The 12706-nt window shown below is 39.9% G+C and overlaps 1 protein-coding gene across 1 annotated transcript; it reads right to left on the reverse strand.

Annotated features, from left to right (window-relative positions):
• HSF2 (heat shock transcription factor 2) lies at nt 1-12055 on the reverse strand. The gene is made up of 12 exons (XM_009704253.1): nt 11952-12055; nt 11617-11744; nt 10685-10809; nt 8314-8389; nt 7073-7134; nt 6875-6959; nt 5825-5994; nt 4264-4533; nt 3587-3692; nt 1957-2010; nt 1260-1344; nt 1-920 (listed from the first exon to the last, which is right to left on the reverse strand). The coding sequence occupies exons 1-12, from the start codon at nt 11980-11982 to the stop codon at nt 631-633; spliced, it is 1482 nt and encodes a 493-aa protein (XP_009702555.1). The 5' UTR covers nt 11983-12055; the 3' UTR covers nt 1-630.
• Between the last annotated feature and the right edge of the window lie 651 nt (nt 12056-12706).

The raw sequence follows: 12706 nt of genomic DNA on the forward strand, positions 1-12706 counted from the left end.
GTAACGTTTATTGGATCAGAGGAGATGGTCCAGGTTAAAAGCACTCATGCGGTCGAGGGGCCTGGCGGCTGTGAAGAGCTTTTCCCCGGTTTGTGCTATGTGCGAGCACTTCTGCTGAAGTGAATGTAAGGCAGAACCAAGATTGAGCAAGGTACAGGCACTTTGTTCCCAGTTCAAGCAGGGAAAAAAAAAGCCTACATCAGGTCCTGGTCCCCCCCCACCCCAAAAAAGCCTCATGTTCGTTAAACAAAATGTTGTAAAAATAGAAAAAACCCAAGATACAGAAAGTCAGTGCTCCCTAACCATACACTACTAGTTTACGTCATCATATGTAAGACCAGAAGTATAAGAAGTCATAAATCAAAGCTTACTATTAACAAGTGTTCAGTTACCCGGGGCACTGAGCGATACGCAGAATCCCCGGTGATTGACAGCAGTACAGTAACCGTCTGACTTGGTATTGCCAACCGTGTGGTGAAACAACTGCTTGGAGGAAGTAACACAGGAAAGGTATTGTAGATTCCACATTATCTGGTTACGTAAAACAGCGATTTACAAAAAACTCATATACCAAACAATATTCTAAATAAATAGTTCATCTTCATGACTATATACAGAGTCCCCGTGACATCAGTTACACAAGAACGGCACGTCTGTGTCCATGGGCGCAGGGGCAAGTTCACATAGATAGAAGAGCGTGGCTTCGCTCGCTTCCGCCTCTGTCAGCGGCTCCAGCCGCACCAGTTTGCTCTGGGTGGGCTCGGGGTCCAGGCTGCTCTCCAGGAGCTCGTCCACTTCCAGGGGTTTGTCAGCCGAGGAAGGGGTTTCAGCTGCAGAGCTCCAGCTCTCGACGGCAGAGCCCGGGTTCCCATCGAGGAAGGCGAGGAGTGGAAACGCGGTGTACTGTATGAGCTGCTTCTCTACGGGAGGGAAAAAAAAAATTCCAAACCATGATCAGTTCACCTGCCTTTCTACGTGTAGAAGGAAAAAACAAAATCCAACTCACAGAATTTATTTAAAGAATAATTAATAAAACACATTATAGATGTTTGTTTTAAAGAATTGTTACATTCACACCTAACATTATTTGTTCAGATTCTCCTGCAAAAAACCTGAAAAGCAAATATAGCAAGGATTTTGTTTTGGTTATTTGCTTACCGGCATGACACAAAACCAGGTAAAGAGCAAATAACTGAGATGGATCTTAGAACAACGCTTGTTCGACTGTTAAGCTGTTCCAACAAAACACTACAACTGACCTGATTTGGGCTTAGAAACTTGTGTCTCCTGTGAAGCCGCTGGACCAGCGTTACTCTTGGTAGTTTCTATTCCCTTTGTCTCCATCTGGAAACGAAAGCAAAATTGTAAACACATGCCTAAAGCCTTTTCCAATGCCACTAGAACACAGCTGACCAACAATTAAAAAACCCTTAATTTTTATTTGCGAAGGGACACAGCGGTATCAGTTACCCACACTAACAGACCTTGGCTGAGAAAACGTGAAATGGAAACAGGCTCACTCAAGCAAGAACGAAAAGTAATGCTCATAAATGAACAGGACAAACTCAAAGAGCCGATCTTTGCTCTATTGCTTATCCGTGTGTTTTTCTTCCCACCAGACAACACAGACGAAACCATTCTGACAAGGCGTGCACCACGTTTGCAAGTACTAAAATCTCAGAGGAGACAGAAGCCAAGAGACTGGTACAACGTGCAGGCATGGGCCTCAAGGTAACGGAGTTTTAAAGGACAGTTTTTATTAGGGTGCTCCTCCCTTTTCTGTTTAAAACCTAACGAACAGGATGAGTTCAGCTGCAGCCTTCCTATTCTCATGGAAGTCTTCAAAGCCAGAGCATGAAAACAATGCTATTACACCCGTAAAGAAAACAGTAAAGGATGAATTAAAGTTTGCATCTCTCACTACTGCGTACATGGAGCAATGGATTCGAGACTTACTTTGGTATTAGTGATATGATCTGTGGGATTCATCTGCACGGAGCTTGTAAAAAGCTGAGTAAGACAAAACACATCAAGGTTTAGGTATCTCGATGTTGCTATTAAGAACACAAGAACATCACATCTGCATGTGTGAGAATGATCCATGTACTTCATGTTTTCACCCTCTATCAGCATTAGGGTTTATTTACAGGTAGTTACCACTTTGGCAAAGAAAACCTAGCTTTGGGGCATAATGGTTTGGAATTCCATGAACCTCAGTCACAAAGGAAACAACTGTTAGGTCTAACTTAGACTAACGTGGTTTACTGCACTCTTAAAATACCGATTCCTTCTTTCGTTGCTGCATGGAGAACTCTGTGTACAACAAGGAAGAACAAACCCTGACCAAGTTTGCAAGTGACACCAAAGTGGAAGGAGTCACCAACATGCGGGAAAGCAGAGCCGCCGTTAAGAGGGATCTTGGCAACGCGGGCGAGGGCCCAACAGGCACTCCATCATGTTCCACAGCCGCACGCGTTGAGGACACAATCACCTCACGCACTGGCCCAGGTCAGGGAACAGACGGACGGGGAGCAGCTCCTCGGAAAGGGGACCCAGGAGCCCTGGTAGACAAAACCCTGCCATCCGCCGGCAGCGTGGCCTTGCATGCTCTGCCACCAGCACAGCCAGGAGGTCACTGGAAGCAATTGTTCCTCTCTGCCCAGTGCCTGAGAGCACTTGTGGAAGGGTGTCCAGTTTTAGGCCTCCCAGTACAAGAGTTCTCGAACTAGAGGGTGTCCGGAGGGCCACAGATGTTTGGCGGCTTATGAGATACAAGAGGCTGAGGGAGCTTGGCTAAGGTTGTCTGGAGAGGGCAGACAAGGGAGGACAACTCCACTCTTCCGCTGCTTCTAAAGAGGGGTTATGGAGAAGACAAACCACAGAGGCGGACAAAGGACAAGAGGCAAGAGCTACAAGCTGCAGCAGGGAAACCTGTGACTGAAATTCTTCACAAAGAAGAGTCAAGCACTGGAACAGGCACCCAAGAGGCTGTGGAATCTCCCATCTTTCGAGATTTCGGAATTTGAGTCATGAGCAACATGATCCAACTTTCAAGCTGGCCCTGCCTTGAGCGAGGGGGCTGGACCAGATGACATGCACAGGTCCCTTCCAACCTAGACCATACTACTTGACATAAATCTGAAGAGAAACTGAGAACATATACACACTCCTCTCCTAAGAAATAACCTGAAACAGCAGAGAAACTTGTAAAATAAATGCCAAGAGCCTTTTTAACCCCAGTTCATTGAGAAGACCACAGATGATGTGCTGGGCTATTTCAAAGCAAGAGTATTACTCTAATTGGCGTCTCAGTTCATGTAGCAACAAATATAAACATTATTTCATTAAGAAAGCTGTTCTTCAATAAGAAACTTAAGCATTCACTTGAGCAGTGGCATAGCACTGAGAATTACACCAGTGCCCCAGAAACACATATTCACAAATATTTCTAACTTTCCTTTTTAAAAGGGAAGAAAGGAAAAAAAGAATCTGTTGTGGTTTAGGTCTATTTTAAATAGTAACAATCCACACAAATATTTTCTGTAGTGTATTACCACAATAGTTAAAAATAAATAGTGAAAATTACATCGACCAGGAGATCTGGATCTATGCTGAACTGTCGTCCTGATAACATAGCTTGGAAGTCCTCTAAACTGCAGTCGATACTGTCAAGATAATCCAGAAGTTCAACTCTAGAAGACAAACAATATTTTATTGCCGTATCCCTTAACAAAAGGAAGAGAAATCCACAATTAAGCTTTACACAGATGTACTACATGCATCTAAAAATTTTCACCAGAACTAGAATGAGCTAAGTCTTTCATTAGAAACAACCTCTGGGAAAAAATGAAAAATTTTAGCCTCTTTAGGAGAACCCAAATAAAGCAGACATATGCTCCGAAACAGAGATCACATCAACGTAACACTGCGACATGACATTAGCAGAGATGCGATTCTTGCATCCAGGTAGCCCTCATGAGTCCCATCCGCCTGCAAGAGCTACGCAGCTAAATCCTGACAGTTTAAACGATGACATCCACAACATTACACTGTCAGATTATGCACGCCAACTCACTCGCTTCACGATGCAAACCAGAGGTCCCATCTTAAAATACTTAAAATAGAAGGATCTGTAGAAACCAGCTAGAATAGAGGCAACCTATAAATTTAAAGTTCTCAATAGCGACTACTATTCGGTTCTTTTTACTTCAGTCAAACAATCCGTTCTAATACTTGGAAAAAACAAAAGATCAGGCTACTCACTTTCCGAGAAGATTTATATTCTGTGAAATTACTCCATTCTCATTGAGGATGGAATCCATCATTGAGACCGGATCTTCTGCAGTTAAAGTTGACTGGTTATTCAGCTGTACAGCACTTGACATGAGCGGACTTGTACTGTCACTGACAGGGCTGACGGGATCATTAGCTGGGACAGCAACTGATTCTGTGCTTTTATCCCCTTGAATTACAGGGGTATATTCTTCTTCATTATCATCTTCCACAATTACAATATCAGGAGAGTGACTACAGCTGTAATAGGAGACAAATGAATTAAAGCATTTCATACACTCATTTACATTGGTGCTATTCCACAGGTTTAGTTATTTCTCACTTTATTCAAGGTATTATAAGGAAATAAACTTTCCTACTGCTTTTTAATAAGAAACACAGCAAGATACTCTAAATATCTATTTTCCATTGATATGGTGCTGTAATGCTCAATATAGTTAATTGAGCTCAGCTAGCAGACACTGTTGTGCTAGACCACAGTAACAATTACTAAAAAAATATAGGAACACCGATATTTTTTGCATTAGAATAACTATAAGCTCACATATAAATGTAAAGTGTGTATGAAGTGGACCAAAGCATATGAGGCCATCAAACTAGACAGATAATATATATTTTGCATCTTTCCTGTTGGAACAGAATCAACTCTGGAGCATCCATAACATAAAGGACCTCAGTCGGTAGCGTTGTATTTAATTAACCTTGTCATGTATACCACGTAGGCAACCTAAAAACCAAGAGTATCAAATAATTTGCTTTCCTCCATATTCTGGTTTTCTTAACCCTTAAGGAGCGCTTAGTTGTGCTGCCTCTCTACCACAGCCTTATCGTCATGAAGCTTTTCTAGCAGAGAATGCATTCTCAGACATCAGCTGAACTGGTTCAAGCACAAGCTAGAAGTATCTAAGTTTTATTCCTTGAGGCCTAATACAGGCCCTAGCAATATAACGCAACTCAGGAAGAGAGTTGCATCTCAATCCCTGGACCGAGTTTCAGCTGCTCATAGCTGAGAGATGAACTGCTTCTATAGTGCTGAGCGCAGACAGGAAGGAACACAGTCACAAAACACTTGGGACTGAAAAAAGACACCCCTGAAATTAACTGGTTCAATGACGTTCAAAGACCACACCAACTCTTGACAAACAGCACATGGAAATTATTCTCCATAAAAGTCTGTAAAAAGAAGGGAAGTCATTCCTGTCTGTATTCATAACCAAAAGTAAGAAGATATCACTTACTCTGTCTTTGGACAAGTAATATCTTTAACAAGAGTGTAATAATACAGGTTGCTTCTCACTAGTTTCTGTCCTCAGCATATTAAAACTCCAACAGCCAATTAACTATTTGGAACAAATCTAGAGGTGAATAAACCAGAACCTAGTGTGAACTCACAGATGAAGCTTCTGTATGTGCAGGAGTACTGAATAATTCTGACCACTTCATTAAAAAAATTATCTAAGACATCTGCATTATTGTGTATTATACAACACTGAAAGCCAATTATCTAGATAGACTTCTAGAGACTTCTTACTTGGAAGAATCTGAAGTGGTATCTTCATTTGCTTCTGGTATAATGGGAAGATTTTCTTCATCACCCATGGGATATTCTTCATCACCCACATCCTCAGTGACATCATAAATAATGATGTCATCTGAAATCTGTTCCCTTTGTTTTAAGCCCTCATTTCTGTTGAGAGGTACCTGAGAATTATTTTTAAAAAGAGTCAGGGGACAGAAGGACAATGAGCTTCAGCATTCTGACAGTTATCATTGTATCTTACAATGTTTCAATTCTAAAGAGGTGTAAGAGCTTTCCTACACCTCAGAGATTACAAGCTCTTTGTATAGATCTACATTTAATAGAAAAAACCCATACAAATAAATGAACAAGCTGCAGAATAGCAGCTACAGAAAAAACATTTGGCAAATACTACAGGCACAGAAATAAAAATATACCAGCACTGTCAGTAAAAGCAACAAGAAAGCTGCGACAACAGGACTACATAAGAACTAAAAATATTAAAACAGTGACTGCCATTTAAATAGTACTTTGTTATAAAGCTATTAATTCTAGTACCATGCTACAGCACTCCTTTTAACTATTTCCCCACCAACCACTATTTGGACAGCAGAAAATAACTTTCAGTGGCGTAACACATTCGAATGGCAGAGGAACTTGACATGATTTTGGTGGGCTGGACGCTGCCTTGCAGAGCACCAGGCTGGATCCTTGTCCCTGTGTGGGGCTAAGGGTGCCTAACTCCCAGAGATAACAACACAACATACATATGCTATTTCTAACAGCACTATTGTTAAAAGCAAACTGCTTTCAGTAGGATCACATCAAGCTGTATTTAATACACAGGTAACTGGCTTACACATACATATATTGAAAAGCAAATGGTGATTATCAACACACTCGTCTTCTGAAGGAAACACAAAATGGCAACATCACTTCTAAAAGCTGATAGCTCTCACTACACAGCTATGTTTTATTTCCCATAAAACAAGCTACTTGATCTGTCTGCCTCCCTCCGCTCCTTCCTTCAGCATAACAGAGTACACATAAAAGAAAACCTACATGGTGGTTACTGTCAGCTGGTTCTTTCACAATTTGTTGAAATACATTTGACTTTGTAGGTCCATTAGTGTTCAGAAGTAGAGGCCTAAATCAGGAAGAGTAAAGGAAGAAAGCCATCTCAAAACTAATTCTTTGGTTTTAGTCAACAAAACATGTCAGTATATTGACTAGACAGCAAGTTTTCCAGATCCTGTTTACCTCTTGCGTTTCAGGCTCACTAGCTGGTTATTCTGCACCAAGGTAACAATAAATTGTACAATCTGTAAGGAAAAGAACACTACTGTTAGTCGCTCTACTCTGTAGTTGTTTCTCTCAGAGCACCATGATGTCTTATAGCAGAAGACCTCAATAACAACATCTATACATAAACAGCAGAACACTTCTTCTGTGTAGTAACTTTCATATAGAACTGTTCAGAAAAGTTACAAATCGTGGCAGAATAGAAATCACTGCTGGTAATATCTAAAAAGAAGAGAGTTATTCTGTTGTCTGAGAAAGGCTTTTCACACAGCAGGCAGTAGCAGTAGACTTTTACACTACATCAGACAGTACACAGAAGAACATCCAGTAACTCAAACTACTAGAAGAATTCTAATAAGCAATGACAGAAGGCACAGAGGGATGCTGAGTGTATACCTAACCTGTACCTGTAAATATTGGTTCTGGAAAGGCATTTTTGACAGATTCAGAAAAAGTGACACGTACACTTAACAGTATTCATTTGAAATGTTACGAAATTCTTTCCTTATGTTTTAAGTTTAAGGATTAAGTGTACTTATCTGGCTTGAACAAAGTGGGAAAAAATAATCAGTAAGAGCCTCTGCTACAAGGCTGCTCTCAGCGACAGTATTGCTGATATGTTAAAAAAAGAATAAAATCTGTAAACTCTTTGCATTTATATCAGTGTTGGTAAATCATAAACTAACTGTTAAACTAAACTAAGCTAACATATTATCAGTGGGTTCCATTCAATAATCTATTCTTCTGATAACTTCAGAAATATACAGTGAGTGGGTCAGTTAAGTGGGACAGTAGTGGATTTCTAATACAGAAATCTGTAATTCTTGCAGTGACAAAGAGTTTTTCCTGAGATAATACAACACAGAATATCAGCCACCCGATTCCTGAAGTAATAAAAAAATGGATGGACCATTTTAAGGGTACCTTAATGAATGATGTACGATGTTCTTGAACCTCTTTCTTTGAAAATGTTCACAAGAGTTTGGCCTTATCTTCTGCTTATGCAGTGAAATACAGTGAATGTTTGTTTCACAAAGATATGTTCACCATACACCACCCTGTTGTTTTTTTCTATTAAAAAGACATTTCACACACTACAAAAAAAAAAGAATGAGGGCAAAGCAAAGTAACATGTGGCACAGCATTCCTACTTCAGCACCACTCGCTCATTCACATGCGACACTTGAGTGAAGCCTTACCTTCCGAATAACTTGCTGCTGTTGCAAGTGTTTTGCTCTCAGCTCTGCCACTTCCCTCCAAAGGGATTCATTCTCTCTGTTTGAAAACAACGATTTAAAAGTCAAACTAAAACTAAGTTTTAAAATATTCACAGTAATAATTTTTGTTAAAGATTAGTTGACCTCGGGGGGGTGGGAAGGTCACGCAGTCAGCAGCCTTGGCAAATAATTACAAAAAGGAGACCCAAACACAACAAATAGCCTGCAGAGAATTTCTAGCCCCCTTAAAAAAAAAAAAGAAAAAATCCCAAATTTGGCAATACTTGCTACACATACATTCAGCATTTAAAAATTAACTATTTTGTTTCCTTTCCTGTAATAAAGTTACCTTCTCCTCTTCCTTCTAGTAATTACATTAAAAAAACCCCAACCAAGCATACAACTGGTTTCTGGCAGCAGCAAAGGACCAAACAGCATAAGAATGCAGTTTCTTCTCACCACTAAAAACCAGAGTTCTTCATCTATACCAAGCCTGTTTGTCCTCCCCCACACACCTCCTGCTCGATGCAAGCCACCTGGTCAGCAACCGCACATCCACCTTGAAAGCATCTTTACAGAACAAGCTCTCAAGTCACACACGAGCAGCTGTCGGTCATCCTAACGGTTGCCTCTATTAACTCCAGTAAAGGGGCATGTTAGGTGCTAAAAAAATAATGGGAGCAGAGCAGAGACAGCAGTTTTCAGGCAACACTGCCATTTGACAAACCTTGGTTGTTCCAGTACTCACAGGAGTCCAGTTACTGAGACAGTATAAAAACTGCTGTAAAGTGGCCCTTGCTATCGCATCCGTGAACCTCATTTCCAACAGGATAAAGCACATTAAGAGATAATGACTACTAAAAGCTTCAGTGAACAAGGAAAGAGAACATACCACACTCTTCTCTTTTGCAGTTTAGTTTTCAACACAGATGTATGCCACAAATGAGGAAAATCTCTCCACTGGTGTTCAGGTTTTTAGGAAACCTTGAGCTAAGTTTTCACAAACAGCTCTTTATGTGCAGTGGGATGAAGCTTATCACTCACTCCTCAAACTGCTCCTACGTCCAACATACAATTTCAGAGTACGGTTCCATCAAAAATTTAACAACTGAGGTTAGAGATTCTGAACTTTCTCACTAGCTTTATTAACATGTTTTGAGGGACTAGGTCTTCGGATTTAGCTTCAGTTTCTACCTGAATCATTTTAAACTCATGGACAACAATATGGATATCAAAGACCAACCATTCTATCTTCTCATCTCTGCAAACTGTCACGTCATTAGCAATTGGATGTCATTTCAGCCAAAGTCAGCCCTGCTCCAGGCGAGTGTCTGGACCTGACAGCCTTCTGAAGTTCCTTCCAACCCAAATTCGTCTATGATTTGAAAAGGGTGAATATGAACATTTCTACTCTAGACTGGCCAGATTCTAATGAAGACTCTTCCTAGACAAAGTAGGTTTGCCTCTGAATATTCTACCACTGAAGTAATTAGAACTGAAGACTAGAAATGAGATCATTTACTTCTTAAAACTTGAACTAATCAGTGACCTCTGCTACAGAGGTACACAATCATTTACTTTCTTGACTTAATGTAAGTTAAGGAGTCCTGATATAGCGTTACTGTTGAGGTGCTGTGACTTACAGAGCATGAGTTTACGCTCGTATATCCTGTCTGTATCTACATACTCTAAAGGATTAAGTGATTTGTGACACACATCTCTCTCATCATTGAGAATAAATCGTAATTACTAAACAGGTAATAATGCAATTCTAAAAATATTCTATTTACATTTGGATTTTAGATTCTGTACCTCTGTCGCTGAGGTACTAATGAATTTCCAAATGAGATTTCTAAACAGATTTCCACAGGGATTAACTCTTCTGCAATTTTTAGCAGTGGAGGAATGAAGACAACAACAACCGGAAAATAAAAGGCAATGAGCAAAGACATGAATTACAATAAGAAAGTATTATAAGCAATTTTCACAAACCAAACTCTGCCCCAAACTAAACACAGTAACTACTTCAAACTTGAAGATGTAAAACAGCGTATTTTATGCTAAGAGGCAAGTCGAATATTCAGCCTCAGCAGCATTATGGAACTGTTATTAAAGGTGTTATTTAATTGCCCACTACTACACAGTTCTTCAAACACCAACATTGCCCATTACTTTTAGCCATATCAGAATATTCAATTTCTAATGCAATTCTTCTACTGAAATTTATTTTCCTAAAGCAATTTTTAAAGTTAGACAGTAAGAAATCAAGAGACACCTAAAATTAGGTCTTTGTCAAATATCTAGTATCAGAAGTACTCAATTGTAGGGATCAGCGGCTGATGGTGCAACTTACCTCTTCAAAGCAGACAACCGAGATTCAATAGTCTCTTGCTTAATTTGCACCTTTTGAGCACTGCTTATTATTTTGGAGAGATCCTCCTGACGTATCTTGTTTTCTTCAGGTCTCGAAGAAGAAACCTTTACAAAATTAGAATCCAGAAGCAACACTTTCCTTTACTCATTGGTAACTATTATTTTCTTCTGGTGATCAAGTGTATTTCTTGCAGTCTTGATGAACTATGCATTTAAGTTAGTAATAAACCAAGCATCAAATAAACAAAAATACAGAAACACACAGAAATTTCTTCTTACAGCTGTCACATTCACTTTAGTTGTTACAAATATTTGTATGCACGCAGATTCTTCAGGCATTCTCCTAAGCGTAACTGCTTCACAATAGCACAATGTTAATAAGTACATTCCTCTCACCGCAGCTGAACTTGCCATATTTCTACCCGATATCTGTATTCACCTGACTCACAATAACAGCAGAGCACATTTCAAAATCACATTTATCAGCATAACAAACATGTTTATAGCTTTGCCCCCTGTTCTCTTTAGTGGAAAGTTTAATGCTTACAGTAGCTTTGTTCTCAAACAAGTTACATAAACAAGCAGATTGTTTTATTACTGATGGTAAAGTCAAAGCATGCTCTGCACTTCTTCTAATACCCATTTGCAAAATGTCGTATTTGCATAACTCATTCATTTTTGCCACCTGTGAAACTTACTATAATGATGGCAATGCAGGTGAGATAAAGGAGCCTAGTCAAATCTCCCAAAACTTCTTTAAACAAGTCAAGATATACATGAGAGCAGTGCAGTTTGCTTCCCCAAACTCCAAACCTATTTGCACTCATAATCCTGCAATTAAACTTGACATGAACTTTGCTACTCATTCACACTTGCTAGTAGAGGTTTTCCACATACTGAGTTTTCACTAACCTTCCTTTTAATGTGTTCCAACAAGTCCTCCCTGCCCTGCTTAAAATAGGGGTGCTGAAACTCCACTGGACCGTCTCGCTCCTGTTTGACAATCCCAGAATCAATATGGACAACTTTACGGAAGCCATCTTTGAAAAAAGAAAAAAACCAAAACTCTCAAAACTCACATTCAGAAATTCAAACTATGCTGCTCCAACTATCCGGCTACCAGTTTTGAGGATGAGATAGTATCCCAGTTGCAGAGAACACAGGGCCACTGCTCATAGGAAATTGCCTATAACTAAACATGCACAGGATCTAGAACTATGCTAGAAAGCAAAAAACCAAGAACTTACACATGTTTAACTGTCTGACAAAGCTTGCCATGTTGTTGTGCTTGAAGTACTTGGGAAGAATCTCTTTTGCAAATCTCTGTTCATCCAACACCAAGAAACTCTGGCCATTCTAAAATGAGAGAGACACATTAAGCTACTTAAAGACCATTGCAGAAAACACGCTGGGCTTTTAGAATTAATCACCAGACAGGAATGTTTCCTTTGTGCATGCAGTATGTAACTGATCTGCTTGCCTACAATTTCCACAACAAAAAGTGTACAAACCCTGCAGATGCAAAGCAACAGAGTATTATCAATTTACATCACTATCCATACCTGAAGGGGAACATCTCTATTGCTACTCATTGCTTCCTCAAGAAATGAATTAATTGTTTACCAACAATTACCACAGTTTTACTACAGGACAATACTATCAATTTTGTATGTAGCTTCAAAGTCTTGGGAAGGAATCTAACAAAGAGACTGTGCAAGGAAAAACCAACAACAACCAGCTGAAAGTTCCTTCTGCTTTCCAGTATAAAAGCATCATCAGTTTGACAGGACTTGTAGAGCAGATGGAGTTGTCAAAGAGCTGAGGGTGTCCACTGGGTTTTGGAGTTACCAGAAAGGTAACCAACCACCCAAGGCGATATCCCCTTGCTCCTGGGATGCCAATTGTGAGGGAGGATTAATCTTTTATTTCATCCACAGGCTTTGACTAAAATAGAAGGCTCAGCTCTTTGTTCTTCAATGACTGTGCTCCATTAACTAAAGGA

Source organism: Cariama cristata, unplaced genomic scaffold, assembly GCF_000690535.1.
Source record: "Cariama cristata isolate BGI_N322 unplaced genomic scaffold, ASM69053v1 scaffold6107, whole genome shotgun sequence".
Lineage (NCBI taxonomy): Eukaryota > Metazoa > Chordata > Aves > Cariamiformes > Cariamidae > Cariama > Cariama cristata.